Source organism: Podarcis gaigeae, assembly GCF_964106915.1.
Source record: "Podarcis gaigeae genome assembly, chromosome: 11".
In the NCBI taxonomy this organism is placed as follows: domain Eukaryota; kingdom Metazoa; phylum Chordata; class Lepidosauria; order Squamata; family Lacertidae; genus Podarcis; species Podarcis gaigeae.
Window position 1 is genome coordinate 39,076,942 of NC_139687.1, and position 23,277 is coordinate 39,100,218.

Sequence of the window (23,277 nt, forward strand, 5' to 3'; positions counted from 1 at the left end):
AATCACAACGCTGGGTTCATATGCAACAAGATGACTCTGGCTTATTTTGTCCATGGTGCACCAGGAGCATTGCAATGAACTTCTGAGCTTTGTGCACCAGTATGCTGCTCCTTCACATTAAATCATAGTTTGGTTTAAACTATGGTTTAGTGTGATGTATGAAAGAGGACAGTGATGCTTTCAGTAGATTACTTTCATACAAGCTAGATGTTTATCATTTTCTTTAATAGGGTTCCTGAAAAGCCCATATTTTGTTGCCATTAACATTTTTATTTCATAGTTCTTAATTACGCAATCATTTTATTACTCTTAAGAGTTGTTCAGAGAACATTATTGCCTGTATTCTGGTGTCACAGCTCCAAACTATGAGGTCATTTGTGTCCTCTCTATTCATAGCTTTGTCAGTTGCAAGCAAAGCTCTTAAAAGAGACCTTTTTTGGCTCAGAGCTCCGTATATACGCACACATGCACAATTGGTTGATTTCTGAGGACTGCAAAGTATGCTGAAAAACTGATAAAAGCAAACCATAGTAAAGGCTGCTGCTCTTCTCCAAACCTAACATTTTAACACTCTTTTTACTAGCCTGTGCTTCACAGGCAATTATAGACAAGGACAAGAGACCTTAACTTTACAGTCACAGCTCTACTACCATCCCCTCTCCAGCATTCAGCACTGCCCACTGAAATCAATTTATCTAACCTCTTCCTTCCTTTTTTGTCTAGTGACAGAAGTATATTAAGAGAGTGTTGATGGCTCAGCTACATTCCATAAGGGAATTAAATTAAGAGAACACTGCAAGAGGACCCTTTACTCCCCTCTACCAAACATCAGATGACAGGTGTTTCAAAGTAGCTGCTGGACACTGAACTGCCTTTGAGGCCCTTTCAGATATTATAAACATATTATATTACATATAAACACTTTTGTGTAGTAAAATCATGAAGGTATACTAATCACAAATAGGCACATGCATTAGAAAATTGAACATCACTGAAAAAAAAAAGCCTGCAACATTATTATGTGGTTGTCAGAAAGACCATATGATAGATGGGGTTCACAGATTCTGAACATATAATTATGAGGGGGGCCTTTACATAAGTCTAGTTTGAAACATGCCCCAACATCTTTATTATTAATAGTCTACAGTATTCTTCTTTGTCTTTCAGTGGGACTTCATGCTCACTTTGGCAGTTGCTTTCTTCACAAAGCCTTTTGTAGTAAAAATCATAAATACAGGATGACTCACTCTTGGAGTCAGGTTAAAGAAAGATATTGTCACAACTGGCTATCATTTTATGTAGGAAAGTAATATGTATATTGTTATACATATGACTGTCAAAAACTAAACCATAGGGCTGACTGAACCTGTCTCCTCTCATTGACATAAGATGAACCTGTGGAAGCTCAGCAGTGGACCTCTGAGGGGGTCTGTCTCCGTGCAGCCAGAGGCCCTTCTGGATTCATAACTGCCCTGCAATCTTTTACATTGTATCTTCTTCCCATATGGCTGTGTTCATATTTCCTTGCTGCTCATTTCCTTCCACTCCTTCACTGTTCCTAGATAACCTGTGTTTGCATCTACTCGCTGCTGCTTTGTGCCTTTTTGCTCATAACACCCCCCACACGCACACACAAAAGAGCAGCATGAAACAGCTTGACTCACATAACACTACCTACTCCATCCTACTCCAGTCATTTCCAAGCTCACACTCACATGGAGAACTCATGTGAACTGACTGATTACAGACACGGCCAGCATTAATTCATCTGACTGCACTAAATGGAAAAATGGCTGCAATAGTGGAATATCCATATCCATGACTAGAAAACTTTCACAATATGTTTCTCCATATGCATACATGCCCATGCTTGTGCAGGCAACAACAGCCATATAGCTTCTTGCCCCAGGTGAAGAAGCAATACAGCTCAAAAAAGAGAAAATGGGAGGATGGAACAGCAAGAAGGAAAGGATGAATGGGGACATAGAGAAAGTAGAAATCTCCTGATGTTGATAGCCAACCAGGAAAAACAATGATGGACTCTTCAGAGAAATAACCTTCCTTTTAAAGAGGAAATGAAGCACTGTACCTGGGTGGAACATTACCCTATGTGACAATCTTTGCGTTTTGTCCAGCCCACAAAGCTCTTGCATGCTGACCCATATTGTGTGAGCCATGACTTGGTTGCATATATAGCTTTTATACTATTGCTGGTTTGTTGTGCAACCATTACTCCTGCTTTGGGTGGTTGCAATAGAAGGTGTGGACACAGCCTAGAGCTTTCTGGGATCCAGGTTTTGCGGTCTTTTATAACTGGACAAGTAAACATGTCATTGTGCTAGCACCAAATATGACAAGAAGTAGGGGCAAAGAGACCTGAGGTAATTCAGGATAGAACTTTGGCAAATTTTCCAAATGACTGCAACAGCAGTCATTTCCCAAGTTTTATGTTCTGCAGAAGCACAAGTTTGTTCTATATTGAGTGACTTCTTGGATGGAGCCAACCTTTGCTACTGTGTTTCTGGGAGGATTGATGGGTAACAAATGGAAAACACTATAAATCAGCAACAAATTAAGAATCAAATTCTGCTGATCATTTTCTAGTGTTGTATTATTATTTTTATTGTATTACTTCTGCAGTATATTTTATACATATTTTTGGTTTTCTGTACACCACTCTGATATATTATAATGTGAGTGGTTTATAAATCTTTTTAAATAAAATAGAAAAAAATATGTTTAAATTCAGGCAAATAAGCTTAAAGAGGTCAGGAATAAATTGAACAAAAGACAATACTGAGTACAGTAAATCCTGGATAGCCACAGTCTGAAATTTAATTCAAGACTGTTAGCTTCTCCCTAGGAGCTCATTCCTCCTTCTGCTGTGCTTCCTCACTATTGTAAAGTACCAGTTAAACTTGCTTGATATTCTCTGAATCTTCATATCCCAGTCTCTATTCTACCCAGCAACCTGCTCTTTTCCCCCAGTTCCCTAATAATCCCTTCCACTAGATTTGTCCGTATATGGAAAAATTGGGCAAACCAAAGTGTGTGCATTCGGAACATCTATAGCACCAAGGGCTGCAATACTTGACAGTACCTCGGTGATTTTTTAAAATCTTGAAATGAAACAAACTGTCTTTTACAAATCAGAGGCATTGTGCTTGCGCAGTTTGGCAACAGGCTATTTGACTATTACAAACCCTTGAAAATACAGTAGGAAATGGCAATTCATCAGGCTTTTTGGAATATAGCAGTTCTGTTTAAATTCATGTTCTCCACTCGAACTTTGTAATACCAACTATGTGCTGGGACATTTATATTTATCCATTACTTTTGTTTTATTAATGTCCAGTAATAAGCAATTACACTTTCACAACCCTGCTTTAGGATTCCTTACATTTGTCTTCTAAAATGCAATGTTGTCTGTGTCCAAGCTGCTACATAAATCCTTTAATGGGAGATTGGGCACTGCATCTTCCTCTATGCTTTAAAGAACTTAGACCTCTATACTTTTTATGGCATGGCTTTGCAAGGCAGTCTGGTCTTTATCTCATTGCTGAACTTTATAGGACTGGACATCCTTTCTAATCTTCACCACCGCAGAGCCCCTGGATATTTGGCTTTCAGAGTAGTCTGACTGATTTCAGTGAATACACACTGGTGTAATTTTTTTCAGGATTTATTCCACATCAGCTGCTTACATAATAATATACTTTTCTACAAAACACCAGCATTCGTAGGTACTGGAATATATGTGTTAAGGCATATCTCAAATGTTTTAATTCATATATAACATTTATACATTTAAAAACACAATGGTCAAAAGAATTATACTTCAGTCCAGCTACAGTACTTCATTTTCTACTCTGTGCAAAGAAAACCACTCTAGGTGGGCAGGAACATGGTCTGTAACAATTTTTAACTTTGCATAGAAGAAAACAATAAAGCTCTTTTGCATAGTTGAGTGCTGTGCATATTTTCTGACCCTTTGGGTCTCAACTAATTTCATTTAACAACAATGGATACATTTAAATGCAGGAGAGCACTTTTGAATCCCATAAGCTTAACTTCTTCATTGTAGTGAATAGGGCATAAAAATGCAAATTGCCTGGATCCTGTCCATTATATTCAGCATTTTAAAATATTAAAATAAAATCACATTTTATTTTAAGTAACAAAAACTCAGAAAAATTGCATGTTACATGGTTTTGAGAATCATGTTTATCAGCAGATGCTACAACCATGTGATACCTTGCTTGTGTGACCAGAAATGCCATATTATTTCATAACATACTATATAACACATTAAGTAATAAATGGATGACAAAAGACCAGACTGGATAATACTTGAGTCCTATTAAATCCTAGATAACTACTCCCCATCTAGTCATGTAATATCGCCCTGATTCTTTTCAAATATTAGTAGCAATGGAAAGGAATAGAATTTTACAAACTCTCTTATAGTTAATAATATAAATGTATCTTTAATTTTGTTTATAGGTCCTCTGAAGTCTTCTAAGGCTGCAATCCTATATACACATACCAGAGAGCAAGTCCCATTGAACTTAGTGGGATTTATTTCTGAGCGAAGATGTAAAGGATTGCACTGTGAATTATTCAAGTGACATTTGCTTATAATGTGTGTGTGTGTGCTTAGGATAATAGCCAAGATGAAGAACACTACCTTAAACACATACAAAGATTAGCACTAGTCTAGTGAGGTTTTTGAACAATTATTGTTGTCAAACTGAAATAATAATCAGGAACTCGGGTATTAGAGAATATCAACTTGACCCTAGTAATGAAAAGCAGTGTTTCCTTAATTTTGATTCATCTTAGTCTAATGCTAAAACTTCTGCACCAGCAAATAAGTGCTTAGATCTAGAAGTAATGACTTCCACTAACAGAGTGTTACAAATGCTGTGTCGTGGTGGATTTTTACTGGTGCTGCCTACTGGTAGCAGAATAAATGTTTAGAACTTGAGTATTAATTTAAAACATTAGTAGAATATATAACTTGCCACATTTTTTCTGCTTTTGGTGGGAGTGATACAAAAATAGAAGAAATTGTGTTTTACCTTCCTTTTCTGCAGTGTAATTTTACAAATACCGGTATATTTGCCAGCTGAGTTTGTATTACTGAAATCTGAAATTTCTAAAAATATACAGCAGCATCAGTTTGTATTAGAAAAGAATTGTGGGGGGAAATGTCCTGTAGTGTGTAATTTTTTTATCATTGCTTAACTTAATATGTACATATGCATAAATGGCATACAATTTTTTCCAGACCTTCAGGTGGAGGAAAATACTGCCTTGGAGAAAGGAAAAGATATCGCTCCTGTAATACTGATGTGAGTAATTCAAAGTTAAGCTAAAATCCAACAATCTTAGATGAGGTGGAGGAGAATTTATTTATTAAATTTGTATATAACTCCTCATCTGAAGATCTCAGGGTGGTACACAAGATAAAAACACAAAAACAAAACAATAACCCCCCCTCCTACAAACACATTTCAAAGGATATAGGGTGTTAATCAGCTAATGGTTGGGTTGAAGACAAATGTTTCTGCCTGGTGCCTAAAAGTGTATAATGAAGGTCTTCCTGGGATGAACATTCGACAGATGGGGAGCCATCTGTAAGCCTCCCTGGGATGAACATTCGACAGATGGGGAGCCATCTGTAAGCCTCCCTGGGATGAACATTCGACAGATGGGGAGCCACCACAGAAAAGGTCCATTCTCATATTGCCACTCTCTGGGCCTCTTGTGGAGGAGACTTACAGAGAAGAGCCTCCAATGATGATCGGAGGGTTTGGGTTCATTAGGAGAAATGTATCTTGCTTTGAGCAATATGTGGCATTCTCATGTCCAATCAGAAACACATTTCAAATAAGACCAATGGTTCGTCTCCTTGTTTTCAACCTTATGCTGGTGGTGCACATATGCTGGTACAGGAATGAATTGACATATCCTCATTGCTACACTGGTGTAACTGAAGTTCTGCTAGCATTCCATAATTTCACTGTTGTAGTGGAGCTTCCACTATAGCTCTTCACATGATGTACCTCAAGGGTAGAATTTTACTCTTAGTGCTGCTTGATATATCTATCTTCCACTTTTAAGCACGAAGGACTGGGAGACCAGGGTTCAAATTCCCACTCGGCCATGTGACCTACCTCACTGAGTTGTTGTGATGAGAAAATAAAGAGGGAGGAGAACTATGGACACCACCTTCAGTTCCTTGAAGGAAAGCAGGATCAATCAGTTAAGAAGACAAAGTACATTCAGATAAACAGTTAAAAGCTGCAGTCATATCTAATACTGAAATACTGAGAGCAAAGTTTAGAGTATTCTTTAAATTAGGAAAGGCAGAAAACTGTGTAACAATTTTTCTCCATTGTGCTTTTTGCTGCATTTTAAAGGTAGTATACATGAAGCTATTCGTGAAGTTTTGATTATCAACAGTTCCCTTCAGAGATTGCATTCCCATTGTTACCTTTGAAGTAAAGGCTAAATTCCATTTACTATTATGAGAAAATGTGAAGGGAGGAAAAATAATATTTTTAATGAACACTCCTTTTAGATCTTAATATAGTTAACATTTTATCATATCAAAATATATTAATAATTATCTTCTTAACAGTGCCTCGTCTGCATTTCATTTTTAATATATACACATTTTTTGAATTAGTGTACTGTCATGAGGGGATGCACAAATGTTCTGACATTCAGCAGTTTAAGTCCTACTGTAACATAAGTGGTGATTAAAAACTGTAGTCATTGATTGTAAATTTATTAACATGGCTTTAATGAAACACAAAGTTGCTGAGATAGACCCATTTTCAGGATTTATGACAGACCTTATTACTCATCACTCTTTGAAGCAAAAGACATTGGAAGGGAGAGACATTTGATTAATGTGTGAATTAAAAGGCCACAAGTTTTGTGTGCTTGTCATTATTTTAATGAAGAATGTGATGCTTACACCCACTGACATTTGTAGGGGTTTCTTGTGTCAGCATTCACTATTCCTTTTGTAATTTAAAAAGTATTACTCCCTAAAGTTCTTATTATTCCTAAACAAAAATCTCAGCATTTTTACTTCAAACAACAGCTAATTTTCCTTCTCTTCCCTTTGACCCTTTTAATCCTTTAGAAAAAGCATAGACAACTCCAACACATTCTTCAACAAAAGCCTTCAGACATTGTTTGGCCTTTGATGGATAACACGTTTCCTAATATTAAAATTGAGGGAATAAGATTAAACCTAATCTGTAAAACCTGGAAACAAGAAGTACCAGCAACTTCCAGCTTTACCAGTTATCTCATATTGTAAGCTGGTTTGCATATACTGTAACTCTTAACCAGAGCTCTCCAAACTGTATGTCGTGACATGTTAGTGTGTCGGCTATATCTGCCTTTGATGACCAGTAGCCAGTAAGCTTCAGAAGGTGTACTTACTTTAAAGAGCAAGACTCCACCATCACTGGCTATTCTTTGTACCTCTTTTAGCTGGAAGAGTTAGAAAAAGGGTGAAAGTACATGCCTCAAGTAGCAACTGCCACTTGAAATGAAGAAATCCATAATAAAAACTTTCCCATTTTCTTGCCAGAGGGAGAGAGCTTGCACTGGCAATTGTGCCGTGGATTGCATCCTTTAAGGTCACATCTGACAATTTAACAAGGTAATCCACTACACATTCTGTTGCAAAATACAGAGCAAGATTCTCCCTTTCCCTTGGCAAAGCACTTGCCAATAGAGTGAAAAATCGAACCACAGAATTCTATTGTTTATGTGAAAACATTTTTCTCATGGTTGGCTTGACTTTTGGCAGGAGTTTCGTTCCCTACCAAACCAGTGACTTTGATGCCCACATTGAGCAATACAAAATCCAAGTACAGTGCTTCCTGTTAACTGGGTGACCTGCAGAGCCATGACCTAGAGAAAGGTGCTTTCTCCAAATGACTAGAAAGGCTTGCAGATTTCAACAATAAGCAAATCTCCTAATCAGTGAAAAAAGAATGCCTTTCTTGTAGTTCCATCCTCTCTCATTTAACCACACACATTTAACACCATCCTTCATTTTGGCCATGACCAAACCACAGAGAAAATGTCATGTCTTGCAGTTGAAACCACAGTCAAAGAAAAAGACATTTGCCTGAGGCAGTGTTTCTCAGACAGTGGGCCTTGAGTCGTTTTCAGTACTTCAGCTTACCCTTACTTGCCTAAGTAAAGTTGATCAGGATACATAAATGTTGGCGGATGTGAAGAAGATTGCCCTGTAATTAATGCAAAAGCCTGTTGTTGTTTAGTCGTTTAGTTGTGTCCGACTCTTTGTGACCCCATGAACCAGAGCACGCCAGACATTCCTGCCTTCCACTGCCTCCCACAGTTTGGTCAAACTCATGCTGGTAGCTTCGAGAACACTGTCCAACCATCTCGTCGTCTGTCGTCCCCTTCACCTTGTGTGGTCAATCTTTCCCAACATCAGGGTATTTTCCAGGGAGTCTTCTCTTCTCATGAGGTGGCCCAAGTATTGGAGCCTCAGCTTCACGATCCGTCCTTCCAGTGAGCACTCAGGGCTGATTTCCTTAAGGATGGAGAGGTTTGATCTTCTTGCAGTCCATGGGACTCTCAAGAGTCTCCTCCAACACCATAATTCAAAAGCATCAATTCTTCAGCGATCAGTCTTTTTTATGGTCCAGCTCTCACTTCCATACATCACTACTGGGAAAACCATAGCTTTAACTATAAGGACCTTTGTTGGCAAGGTGATGTCTCTGCTTTTTAAGATGCTGTCTAGGTTTGTCATTTCTTTTCTCCGAAGAAGCAGACGTCTTTTGATTTCATGACTGCTGTCACCATCTGCAGTGATCATGGAGCCCAAGAAAGTAAAATCTCTCACTGCCTCCATTTCTTCCCCTTCTATTTTCCAAGAGGTGATGGGCCCAGTGGCCATGATCTTCGTTTTTTTGATGTTGAGCTTCAGACCATATTTTGCACTCTCCTCTTCCACTCTCATTAAATGGTTGTTTAATTCCTCCTCACTTTCTGCCATCAAGGTTGTGTCATCTGCATATCTGAGGTTGTTGATATTTCTTCCGGCAATCTTAATTCCGGCTTGGGATTCATCCAGCCCAGCCTTTCGCATGATGAATTCTGCATATAAGTTAAATAAGCAGGGAGACAATATACAGCCTTGCCGTACTCCTTTCCCAATTTTGAACCAATCAGTTGTTCCATATCCAGTTCTAACTGTAGCTTCTTATCCCACATAGAGATTTCTCAGGAGACAGATGAGGTGATCTGGCACTCCCATTTCTTTAAGAACTTGCCATAGTTTGCTGTGGTTGACACAGTCAAAGGCTTTTGCATAGTCAATGAAGCAGAAGTAGATGTCTTTCTGGAACTCTCTAGCTTTCTCCATAATCCAGCGCATGTTTGCAATTTGGTCTCTGGTTCCTCTGCCCCTTCTAAATCCAGCTTGCACTTCTGGGAGTTCTCAATCCACATACTGCTTAAGCCTGCCTTGTAGAATTTTAAGCATACCCTTGCTAGTGTGTGAAATGAGTGCAATTGTGCAGTAGTTGGAGCATTCTTTGGCACTGCCCTTCTTTGGAATTGGGATGTAGACTGATCTTCTCCAATCCTCTGGCCACTTGAATGTTGGTGGATGTGAAGAAGATTGTCCTGTAATTAATGCAAAAGCCTCTATCTGTTCAAGTAGTAATACAAGAGCTAAACATCATTCATGTTTCATATTCCCCACATGTATAAGACATTTTAGTCACATTTTACAAACTGACTGGAGAAACATGATGCAGCAACCTACATTGACTGCTATTACCTGATTCTATTAAACTTATATAGCAGAATCTTTGATTTAGCAAAGCCTTGCTCTCATCTTAGCATTCATATGGCACAACCATTGACAATAATAAGTCTTTGAGGTTGAGTCCTGTGAGACTGAGCTCCAGCAAAGCAACCTAGGGCATTAGATAGGAAGGTTTAATTCTGGACACAACAAATTGAAATCAAAATAGTTCAGTATACTTAACTGAGGTGGCAGTTATATTCATATTTATCTGACTAGACATGCATAGGACTGCGAACCTGTTCTGTGAACTGCCCTGAGATCTTGTGATGAAGGGTAGTATATAAGTAATAATAACTGCATTTTAATTAGGATTATGACCAGCAGTTTTAAAATTGTGATACTAATGAAGAATTTGTGCCTAGTCTTTACATAAACAAAGTGAATAATGACATGCATTTGAATTAAAAGGTTCATTTTACGTTCTTAAAATAACTTTGTAACTGACATTCCAGTTTTAAAATCAAAGAAGCAGAATAAAAAAAGCAAGCAATTATGATATATTGTTTGGCAACTTTATTTGAAACAACTTTTATTGTGAAATTCAGTGGTCTCATGCAGAGCCATTAATGTGTGCCTTTTAATATTTAAGTTTAGCAAATACTAACTTATTTTATTTTTTTATTAGCCATGTCCTTTTGGGGCCCGTGATTTTCGAGAAAAACAGTGTGCAGACTTTGACAATATGCCTTTCCGAGGAAAATATTACAACTGGAAACCATATACAGGAGGTAATACACTGTTTTGTAATCATAGTGCTTGAAGAAGACATGGTGTTGAGGCCTTTGCCTGTCCAAATGGACTTTGGGGGGATGGCATAAGCACTACTGCTGATATTCATATCCAAGTCCTATAGGCTATATAACAGGTAATGGCATATCATTATCTTAAGCAGGTCAATAGCTCGTCATTTGAACTTCCCTACAGGTTATTTCTTCTTCAAGTGTATGGAGGCTCAAACTAGAACTGGATTGTGGCTGAGCAGGTTTGTCAGAAAGGAGTCTCTTGCTGAGAAGGATATTCTGGAGGACTATCTGGATTGTTCAACCCAAAAATACTCACTGATGCTGGAACTGAATTCCAAGCTCTCCCTCTTAGCATATGCCTAGTCCAGTGATGGCCAGACTTGGCCCTCCAGCTGTTTTGGGACTACAAGTCCCATCATCCCTGACCACTGGTCCTGTTTGCCAGGGATGGTGGGAGTTGTAGTCCCAAAACAGCTGGAGGGCCAAGTTTGGCCATCACTCGCCTAGTCCAAGGCTACCCAATTCCTTTTTAACATCAGAACAGCTAAGCCAATGTCATCAGTATAAGTGGGTCAGGCAGAGAGGCTAGAGGCTGAAGACGAAATTATAAGTGTGAAGACGACATGGAGAGTACAGAACCAGGCTGACCCACCCATTAGGCGAAATGAGGCAATTGCCTTTGTTGGCCAGGAGCAGAGGTGGCAAATTAGCACAATTCCGAACCCTGCTTGCTTGCCTTGCCTGCTTGCCCACCGCTGCTCTCCCCCCTGCATGCTTGGCACACTGTTCCTGGGGTGCCTTGGTTGCAGCAGAGGTGATCAGTAGTTGCTCAACCTTTCATCAACCACTTTGAGGTTGTTTAACTGCTTTGAGTTCCTTCTTACAATCAAGTGGTATATAAAATTTATGAAATAAATATGAAATGATAGAAATACTGTGCCCACAGGCATTGGCTGCACAGTGTTGGTAGTGTCAGTGGCGACCACAAAGTTGTCTGCAGGGGTAGCAGCTGGTGTCAAAAATGGCTGCAGCAATTGCAGTGGCAAGAAATGGTGGGCCATGGTTCTCCCCACTTACCACCTTGTGCACATATTGTGAACTTGTGAATTGTAAATAATATATAATATAATATAAAATAAATATAATTAATATAATATAATAGTGTTTTTATTTGCCTAGGTGGTGTTAAGCCATGTGCATTAAACTGCTTAGCAGAAGGTTACAACTTTTATACGGAACGTGCCCCTGCAGTGATCGACGGAACGCAGTGCAATGCAGATTCGCTAGATATTTGTATCAATGGAGAATGCAAGGTACCATGCTTCTTATTAATTTACACCATATCAACTAGAAAATGTTTCCCTATCAGCACCTCATCTAGTGTAAGAGCTGCCAATAATAAACTATTTGGGGTACCCATCCTTTTCCATGGGGTTCAGAGAAGTTTCCAGACAAGCAGCACTTGTGCCAGTTTGAGTGATCTGCTTTGAATGGTGGCTCTAAATTAAAGGAGCTGCTGAGAGTAGAACATTCTGAACTTCTCTGAATTGTTGCATACACATGTTTCTTAATTACGTTCCAGATATAAACAAACAAATAACTAAAAACATTCTTTCAAGTGCATGAAAAAAAACTAGAAAATACTATACCTGCTACTTGTTGGTTTGTTTTTTGATTACCAACAATATTAGCAATCTGATCCTAAGGTGCATCAGCATCCAAGTGCTTAGGATGGGGGAATAGCAGGTACAGCAGTGCAGTGTCACAAAACAGTGGAATGGTGTACAGTAGTACCTTGGTTTACGAACTTAATTCGTTCCGGAAGTCTGTTCTTAAACCAAGGCAAGCTTTCCCTACTGAAGCCTCCTGCCGCCGGTGCCCTTCCACTGTTTGGCTTCCATTTGTCTTCTGAAGTAAAGTTCACTAACCAGAACACCTACTTCCGGTTTTGTGGAGTTCGCATACTGAATGGTTCATTAACAGGGCTGGTAACCAAGGTACCACTGTAATTTATAATGGGCAATGCAAAATATGCGGTACAAATGTTCAGGTGTTCATGTAAAGAAATAATAGTGTATTATTATTTGCAGTTTCTCATTGTCATCACCATAAAAAAGAAAAGCAAGAGAGATTTCACAACAATTTTGTTTGAGAATAATTTAAGAATGCCATTAATTTGGCCATAAATTTCTAAAACCACTGTCCCCAGTGTTTTTAACTGAGGATGCAATTATCTTATTGCATAATTATTCTGATTATACCTATTTTCAGCATGTTGGGTGTGACAATATTTTGGGATCAGATGCTAAAGAAGACAGATGTCGAGTATGTGGAGGAGATGGGAGTACATGTGAAGCTATCGAAGGTTTTTTCAATGACACATTGCCCAGAGGAGGTAAGTGTGAAGGCATTTGCCAAAATTTTCTTAACTCTAAAAGGACTACAGTTTAGGAAGTAACTAAATATAGCAGTAACTCTTGCTGATACCATTCCCCCCCCCACTACAGTCTACCCAGCTGTTGGATTGGGCATGACTTACTTGAGTCCCTGTCCATTTGTCACAAAATTATTCTGGTGCTGGTTAATATAAAATTGTTGCCTACTTTTGACCCAGCCCTGTTACTTCTTCCTTCCATCATTTCCTGCTACTTGCATGTTTACAACATGGTTCTTTTTAATCCTTTCAATATTATATTGTAATTTCTAGAAAATTTACAAGCATGGGTGCAGCTATAAACGATAACATAAAATAAGTTTCACCTTTGTCCTGTAGGCTACATGGAAGTGGTTCAGATTCCAAAAGGTTCTGTTCACATTGAAATCAAAGAAGTGGCTGTGTCAAAGAATTACATTGGTAAGAGGATGCTCTTATATTGCTTGTAAAAACTCAATTAGGGTTGGATTCAAATAACAAAATTATGGCATGCACCGGATTACATACAATTGCATAGGTCTACAAATAACATTAAGACTGCCTATTTATCTAACCCTATTTAATTTATGAGCATATGTATCTGTCATTGCATTTAACATGTCTGTTTTTAATTTCTTTTAAGTAACAGCCACAATGACCTGATCAGGGCTGTGGTGTGAGGAGAGGGGTGTTAATTCTTCCCCTTCTATGAACCACATAAAAATTTCCAGCCCACCCTAAAGCTGTGTTTAGCCTTGAAAGGAAAACTTATGTTGGTAGAAGTGGAAGCTGTCTTCTGAAGCTAGCAGCAGCTTCAGGGTGTTTAATTTAATCAGGTGGAAAGAGTTAACTTTTCCATCTCAAATACCACAGTCCTGTTGCTTATTTCTATCCCCAGCTGCTGTTTAACAAAAAAGTGCCATGTTGAATGTAATCATGCCTTTAATGCCACATCTAGGTTGCCTTGAGAGGCACATGTTGGGTTGAATGTACATTTATTGCACTGATTAATGCAAAAATGGCTGCTTACCCAGTTGGCAGGTGGGTGGCGGTTATGACCTGGTGCGGCATAACACCCATCCTCCTGGAGCCATGCCATGTTTCTGCAGCCGTTGGCTCTTCCCCCTGGCCAGCACAGTGTCTCCTGGGTCCCCACAAGACCCAGTTAGAATTCAGCCAATCTGCGACAAGCCCAGGGGACAGGCCCTGGGAGAAGACTACGTGGCAGTAGTCTTCACTCTGGTCCGCTCCCTGCTCATTTCAGCAGGTCGGCGCTGTTCACCACAGCACATTTGGCCCAGAACATCACCCACTCAGCCCACCCTCTAATCTCTCTTTATATTTGCAGCCTCACTTTTCTTCTACAGGTCTGTAGGCTTTGCTATGGTTTATAATGGTTGTTCTTTTCAGAGCTGGGAATGAATTTTTCCTGTGTACATTGGTACCTCGGGTTAAGTACTTAATTCCTTCCGGAGGTCCATTCTTAACTTGAAACTGTTCTTAACCTGAAGCAACATGTTAGCTAATGGGGCCTGCTGCTGCACGATTTCTGTTCTTATCCTGAAGCAAAGTTCTTAACCCGAGGTACTATTTCTGGGTTAGCAGAATCTGTAACCTGAAGCATATGTAACCTGAAGCGTATATAACCCGAGGTACCACTGTACCAGGTTTTGCCTTCCCCGTAGCAATAGTCACAACTTTGGCAGTTTAGGCCTTGGGTGGAATCCTTTAGACCAGCATCTGATGAAGGGGTGAAGTGGTGACTCACCTGCTTCTTGCAGTGGCTTTAACAGGTACCCCGTTAGCGGGGTCTTGAGGGAAGACTCTGTCCAAAGTCAGAACTGTGTGGCTGAAGGGCCATAGAGCTTCCCTCAGCAACTTGGGAGAAACCATCTGTGTAAACCTGTGTTTTGGGATGGTCCCATCTCCCCCCTAACTGACCCTGTCATGCCTCAGACCCCCAGCAGGGGGCTGAGAGTGATATATGCCCAATGCCTATGCCAAGGCTTACCTACACCTGAAATCAATAAAGTTGTGTCCATTTTAACCCCAAATTGTTATCGTGTTCCATTATTTTACCCCTTGGGTGGCTTAGCTCCCATGGGAGCAGGTACTGCTGGTGCAAATCTCAGCTGTTCCGGGCCTGCTTGCTTTGCTCTAAGACACAGAAGTAAGACAGGCAGTTTCTAAGAGCAGAGTTGTGGGGGTTATGGAAATTGGGGCTCTGAGGAATGCGGGTGGGGCCTCAAGTAAGTTGATCCCTAATATTTGGGAAGCAGGGAGTGTTTCAGGCTAATGGTAAAAGACCAGCTTGTGTTAGTTCATTCTGACATCTGATTAATATTTTGTTTGTGTGTTTGTCTATTTATAAGCTGCCCTTTTCATAAAATATATAAAGGCAGCTTACAATATAAAAAATAATGTGAGCTGCTGTCTTGGATAACCACATTCACATAAGTCAGATCCCCATTCCTCAGTGGTAATTTTTAAAACCAGTAATAATGAAGATTGAATGAATGCCATGGTTACTTCCTGTGCCATCACCACTGGCTCCCAGAAAGTGAGGCAGCAGCATAAGAAGTAAATTGAATCTGTCTAATCCTCATGGTTTCTGATTAAAGCCATTATTATTACAACAATGAGACCTGACCACACAGAAAATGTCAGTTATGCAATGCAGATTCACATAGATTAATTCTCAGTCCTTTCCTTTTCTGGGGTCTTTACCCTGTGCCATTCTTCTACTACAAACTGCATGAGTTTAAGGTATCTCTGAAGCATTTTGTCATTTTTTATTTTGAATTAAGAACTAGTCATGTTTAGAATTGGAGTAGTTTCCATTGGTTTCTTAACTCCAGAAATCTCTGAAGCAGACTGACATAAGATACAGCCCCACTGCAACTTATTAAGCTGTTTCCAGTACTGGGCACCAAACAATATAGGTAGATTTAATGTGATATTATATACCTATTACTACTTTTGTAAGTGTGGGAATAATTAAATGACAGTGTGGGAATAATTAAAATGGTTTAGTATCAGTGCAAAAGTGGTAGTGGCAAATGCTAGTGTGTAAGGTGGAATCAAAAAATCAACAAAAGGGGGAGAAGTAGAAAAATGCATTGCTAAGTTGTCTTGCCCATGCCCTCCCTTCTTCTCCACGAAATAGTATACTTTAGGTTTTGTCTGCAAAACCTGGAACAGTTGTACATTGGCTTTGTGCCTGAATGTAGCCACCACAAGTGATTCTTGCCAACTTGTGGTCCCAAGCCACAGGATCCATGTTACAGCCACAGTTACAAAAATGTTTGTTAAATATTACCCTGTAACACCCTAGAGAACAAAGATACCGATTGGATATTTTAATGCCTATAGTTACCTAGTTATAGAATGAAAACTAAAACAAACAAAATATTAGACAAAATTGTTCTAATTAGAGAGCTAGAGTTATACTGTGACTGCCACAAAAGAATAATTAGAAACAAACAAAATTTCTTTGGAAAGTAACATTGTCATCATTTTAAAAATAGATCATACTGTGGAAGACATGCTACAAAGTAAGCATAACATTGATTTATGCAAATTTCTGAAGCTGAACTAGAATTTCTGAAGCTGAACTAGGATATTAAAAGCTGTTCAACAACCCTTTGCAAGTTTAAGAGAACTGTAGAATACTCATGATCCATAGAATCTTTTCTTGCTGACGGGGGGGGGGGGGGGTTTGTCAGATCTTTATCTCTTCACCACTGAAAAGCCAAATCTGACAGGTGCCCACCTTTCAATCACCTAAATTCACTATGACATCATTTGATGCTACACTTTGAATCCCTGATTGTTTAATCACTTTGTGCATTTTTTTAAGCTTTAAAATCTGAGGACGATGACTATTATATTAATGGTGCCTGGACTATCGACTGGCCTAGAAAATTCGATGTTGCTGGGACAGCTTTCCATTATAAAAGGCCAGCAGATGAACCTGAATCTTTGGAAGCCTTAGGCCCTATCTCAGAAAATCTCATAGTCATGGTAAAGTAGTTCAATTACCTTTGTAAAATATGTGAGTTCATGTCTAGCAGACTGGAATTGAAAAGTGAAGCTGTACCCATGGAAAAGGATCAGATTATTTTGAGCTTTGTCCTTCACTAGACAGCTCCATTAGCCACATGAAGGCATGAATTCCTGGTCATTCATGACCATTCTTCAGCCAGAATCCTAATTATTTTCATGTGCCCTCAGTTAGTTTCATATACCCATAGGGTCTTTGGAGTGATGTTTCTCAGACAGTTGGTCTGTGCCCTCCTGCAGCATAGCAAACTACTTCAAAAATGAGGTTTTATTAAGCATTTGGTAATCTTGCATGAGAGTGTGCAAAGTTAATAAATAAATCACTGCACATGCTCAAACACTTCAGATTCTTGTAATTGCATTTTTTAATGCTTATTGCTTTTTGCGTTAAGGCCAGTTTCCCTCTGGGATTAATTCCTTCTGTAGTTCCATCTGTTGTTCCATTATAGTTATATGTAAAAGTGAGAGAATGTGTTAGGTAGGCAATCTAAACATTAGGTATAGAACAGTCTTATCAGCAGGAATTTAAAAGCAAATGTATTTTTCATGGATACTTGCAACAGGATCTCTGCTGCCTTTAAAAACCACATTGTAGATTTTCTGCATTGGCCCAGTCTGCTTTGTATGAGGCATTGTCCCACTCTCAAGAAATCAAGAGCTCTGATGGGTTTAATTCAGATTATTTTACAATTATGAAAACTTGTAGATATTCCAAACAAGGCAATCATATTTACTTCAACAACTTTTATGGCCTCTAACATAGGGAGCATGGCAAGCTTATTCCATACCTTTGAGCTCAGCACAATTTAGACTGTAATCTGATGTGTGCTCTTTTGGGAACATGTTCTATTGAACCCACTGGGACTTACTTCCAAGTAAGCCTGTTAAGGCTTGCATTGTTAGCATGCCACTTCTCTTTTGCTACATAGCTGACAGGAACATTTTATTATATTCTTGCTTTTCTAATTCCCCTTGAGGGATCATGCTGCATTTGACCAGGGGCACACACTTTCAGCTTTCAACTATTTCAGTTTGAAAAGATAGATATAAGTAATTATTCTAAATTCTAGGAATGTTGCAAGGATTTTCAGAACTGTTCTCTGGAAGTAAATATCTAGTACAAATGCAGCCATTGTTTAAATATCAGTGCACTCTTTTCCAAGTGTTTTAATGGTATAACCAGTTATTTTCAACTGCAGATTTTACTACAGGAGCAAAACCTGGGGATAAGGTATAAATTCAATGTTCCCATCTCTCGTACTGGCAGTGGCGACAATGAAGTTGGCTTTACGTGGAATCACCTACCTTGGTCAGAATGTTCTGCTACTTGTGCTGGAGGTAAGAACTCTCCCATCAAAGCTGAAAGCTAGATAGAAAACTTATTTTTGTTGAGGCTGAATATAATTAAGAATTTTTCTTTCAAATGTTGTTGAAACTTAATGGTGCAATGAGTAGATTTTTGTTTGTATTCGGTTTTCTACCACTTTTATATAATTCCAGACATCAAATACATATGTTTCATTTTGGTGGAGTATTTATCTTTTCAACTGTCCCAGAAGTAGACTGTTACTTTATGGAGAATGCTGTAGAATTTTAACTAATACAATAAACAGGAATTGGAGTATGCATATGTAAGGTAAAGGTAAAGGTACCCCTGCCCGTACGGGCCAGTCTTGACAGACTCTGGGGTTGTGCGCCCATCTCACTCAAGAGGCCAGGGGCCAGCGCTGTCCGGAGACACTTCCGGGTCACGTGGCCAGCGTGACATCGCTGCTCTGGCGAGCCAGAGCCGCACACGGAAACGCCGTTTACCTTCCCGCTGGTAAGCGGTCCCTATTTATCTACTTGCACCCGTAGGTGCTTTCGAACTGCTAGGTTGGCAGGCGCTGGGACCGAGCAGCGGGAGCGCACCCCGCCACAGGGATTCGAACCGCCGACCTTTCGATCGGCAAGTCCTAGGCGCTGAGGCTTTAACCCACAGCGCCACCTGCGTCCCCTAATGCATATGTAGTTCCTGATAATTGAGGCAGACTCAGGGCCTGTCTGTCACACGTGCTTCTATCAAAGCTTAGCGCCATTGCTGATATATTATCTGATAGAGAGAAGTGTTTTGTAATCAGCATCTTTCTGTGATTTCCATGAAAAATGTCATATTGGCTGCATAAACATCCATACTTATTGGTTTTAATCTGGCTTGTGTCATTTAGGGATATCAAAATAGACTAATTGTTTATTAAAATATCATTTTTAGCATTATAAATAGCTTTTTAAGGACTATATATATTCAGAGGTTGTTATTTTGCTCCCTTTACTGATGCAGATATCTTTACATATATAATTTTGTTCATGGTGCCACTTAGGATGTTCTGAAATTTTCTTTTATATGTATGCCGAAAAAATGTAAGATAGGCACCAGTTATCTAAATAGGTATCAGGCAGAGCTCAATCCCTTGCCTGGAGTAGCAGAATCAAGTGGAGTAGCCAAACCTACTACCATATTCAAAGGCCTGCTGGCTCACACCAGCCAGCCAGAAGATGTGAGGAAAACTTGCTTCCAGTTGCATACAGTTCCCTGCTAAAATCTATTTACCTTTTCACTATCCAAAATACTTCCCCCCTCTAAATTAAAAGAACAGAATATTCCAATCAATTGGCCAGAAAACCCAATTGTTTCATTTGAGCCAGGGCACATCAGAGCACGACAGAATATATTGCAATGCATGGCATAGTCCTTAAAATGTGAAGCCATAATCTATGTTCACATGCTGAGTGCGTCACACCACACTAATCAATCCGCCTCTGTTATGCCTGAGATTAAGAAGAATATCTTCCATGTTTGGGAAAGGAAGTGGAGCCATAAGCAGTCCTGGTTCCTTTCATATCTGCTATAGTGACTGTGCTCTGGATAGGTCTCATAACAACGTGTGGAATGTGGAACATTCCAAGTAAGGCTGAGTTTCCAGTAGCTCAATGAGTCACCTGATTTTTCTACTTAGACACATAGGAGGGACCTCTTTGCCATAGCTATACTTTTGGATTATGGTTGGCTGAATGCTGCAGGTAGGTGATTGGCCAGAGAACAGGAGACTGACAGAAATGCTTCCATAAATTCAAGGAAGTATAAAATGTGTGTGGAACCAGAAAGTGTGTGTGGTTTGGAAATTTTGAAGAGGAGATTTAAGAAAAAATGCTTGACATTTTTACTGGGAGGGTTGTGCCCCAGTAGCCCAGTGGGTGCGCCTCTAGTGCTACCATGAGTGAGAACACCACAGGCTATCGTGTTCTATCCACCATACTTCCTGTGGCTGCCAGGGGCATGCACACTACCCTAACCATATCCAGCAGCAAGGACCAGTGATTTGGACAGCAGCCATATTCACATTTATCTGGAAGTAAATATCACTCTTTAGATCTTACCTTAGGAAGATATGTATGGGATCGCACTGTAAGTGTTCTTTTCATTGTGTTTAGTATCGAGTTTGCAAAGGCTTAACTGACAAAGATCAGGATCCAGAGGCCTATATTTGTTGTATTCAGAAGTGTACCTATCTCCAGTGTTGTTTTTTTACCTCCTTTGCTTAAAATAGAACACCTCCATGTCACATCACAAAACTGCTTTTAAATCTCCTCCGAGGGTCGCAGTTCAGAGAAGCATAAGTTCAAAGTTCCTTTGAGCATGTAGAAATACTTAAGTGGTTCTTCAGACCTTGTCTATTGGTCCATAGCAGGATTTCCATTTTGAGAAAGAAGAAAATAAATATACTGTTGAATTATGCAGAAATTAAAGTCGGCGCATCTGCTTACAAGGCCAAGAGAACTATGGCATCAGATGACACTGAACATTTATTTGATCAATGTACTATGGTACATACAATGTCTGAACAGTAGAAGTAATGCTTCTGAATAACCTTTGCAGAAGGATTTAACATTCTTACCCTTCGAACACAGCCAAAAATGTCATTCACACATACAGTTAGCAGTGCTGAAAGTCGCTTCTAAATTGTGTAATCCCCAACAAGATATAGATGAAAATTAAGAGTCAAACGGGCAGAGCCACACTATTTTAATCTATACTGCATCAGCATTTGACTCTCATTCCGTGAGATGTGTATGTGAATAGGGCCTAAGACAGAAGAAAATACTGTATGTGTTTGTAATTTAATTTTATTAAGTTTTTTTTTTAAAAAAATATGGAATTATAATCACACCTTCATGGTCTTAGGGAAGAAGAAAAATCTGACTTGTCCTTTTCCCCCTTGTATAATACCTTTAACAGATAAGGTTAACACTGCTGTGGTTGTTTAGGACCTAGAGCATGAAATAAGTGCCAAGCATTGTGCATTTATCTCAAAATTTTATATGGGGTTGTAAAGTTCTTTTTCATTTGTGTTCCATATGAAATGTTCAGTAAACATTTTTCTCCCTGCTGATGAACTTTTCTGCATCCTGTAAAAGTAAACTTACAATAATCCTGAGCAAAAACTGAGCAAACTTTACTTCTTCAGGACTATTTTGTACTTGGATGAGTTAGCTAAGAAATTGATTTTACTTGTATAAAATTATGAATAAATAATTTAAACTGTTAAAATAACCAGTTGAAATTTATTTTCAAAGATGGAAGAGCTACATCCTTGTGTATCTGTAATTTTACCCCCCCCCCTGTTAAGCTAAGCCCAAAGCTGCTCTTCCTATTTAGCTCTTGTTTTGTTTACTTTGAAGATCCTAGATAATTCCCTCCTCAGCAGTTTCTAGGCTAAGCATCATCAATACATACAGGTACACTTAAGAGACATGCAGGATTATTTCAAAATTGAAATGCTGGTGTGCTATGCTCATGTGTCCACAGATAGGGGTCAATGGCTTTTACCTAAAAATACAGTCCCTAACTTTATTTTGCTGTTTATATTAATAATTTAATGTTTAATGGAAACTTGACAATAGCATTTCAGTGAGGTAGTCGTGGTTTTGAAATATATTTAGGCCTCTACCATTATTGTACCATAAAGTAAATCCAATAATACACGGCTTTACAAAATAGCTTATTTTTAACTGGATCAACATGTGCTTTGGCTAGCCAGTTAACATCTGGGTTGTCTGTCTTGCTTGGCTTCAGGATTCTTCCCACTGTGAGCCAACACTCCCACTAGCTTTATTAAAAATATCCCATTTTGGACCAAGTAACAGAGCTCCTAACACAACAGATCTTGGTTTTAAATTTTAAACATCTTCCCTTCTGCACAGCTTTTCAAAAATAAATTTTAGCTAGGCAATTTGCTAGCTGGGGATTTATATAGTGAAAGAGCTCCCTTAGACAGGATGAAGGATTAGTATTGACAATATAATATAATTTGTACATTTTACAGATTTGTACATTTGCAAACAAACTGACTCTGGGGCTAAGCTTTGAAGATTTAAATTGCCACCCCACCAACCACCTTTTCTCCTGTTGCTTTTTCTCCCATTTAAGCTTTTATTTTTGCAGTATTTGAGTCTTGCAAGATGAAAGAAAGATTTAAGGAGATAAGACTGCATGGTTAAGGATTGTGGAAAGGAAACCTCTTTTAATTGCATCCTCACTTTAGACATGGACAGAGTCGCATTTGAAGACACTGATCTGCTACCGAGTAGTTTGGGCTTTAAAAGTCTACTTTTTCCTTAATTATTTCCAGAGATAATACTATTCCTTCCTCTGATCTATTGCTGCTGATCTACTAGTTTGTATTCATTCAATTATTTTTGTATTTTTATTAGTCTGCTGTTGTTTGATTTTTGTGAACTGCCCTGGAAGCTTATCCTGATGAAAAGCAATATAAATAAATAAAGACTTCCCTCCTCTCCTCTCCTCAGGCACTGTTCACAATTGAATTTCTACATTTTGTTTTTTTTACTGATTCTAAAATTTAATCCTTTGTTACCTCAAGTTTATATAGTTCCTATACCGGTTGTGAACCATATCCATATATTTCCACCATCTTTTGCATTGACAACTGGTATAATTAATTTATCAGTTTCTCGGTTCTTTTAATCTTCTTTCATACTTTTTTTTTACACCTTTGCCACAGCTCTGCGGCTGGTTTCCCGCTTTTTATGTATGTAAATATATTTTAATGTTAGTTTTAATATCTTTCGGTAGTTTCTCCCCCAAATCCTTCTTGTCTTGCCTTATTGTAACCACAAGG

At 38.9% G+C, this 23,277-nt stretch overlaps 1 protein-coding gene across 1 annotated transcript in view; it reads left to right on the forward strand.

The window, feature by feature from the left end:
- The window catches only part of ADAMTS6 (ADAM metallopeptidase with thrombospondin type 1 motif 6), a 116,622-nt gene that overhangs the window by 80,976 nt on the left and 12,369 nt on the right, over positions 1 to 23,277 (forward strand). The window contains exons 14-20 of the mRNA XM_083703791.1: positions 5,291 to 5,354; positions 10,506 to 10,608; positions 11,803 to 11,936; positions 12,895 to 13,018; positions 13,397 to 13,477; positions 16,896 to 17,059; positions 18,298 to 18,436. Coding sequence (XP_083559917.1) covers positions 5,291 to 5,354; positions 10,506 to 10,608; positions 11,803 to 11,936; positions 12,895 to 13,018; positions 13,397 to 13,477; positions 16,896 to 17,059; positions 18,298 to 18,436 — 809 coding nt within the window. The remainder of the gene's footprint in view (positions 1 to 5,290; positions 5,355 to 10,505; positions 10,609 to 11,802; positions 11,937 to 12,894; positions 13,019 to 13,396; positions 13,478 to 16,895; positions 17,060 to 18,297; positions 18,437 to 23,277) is intronic.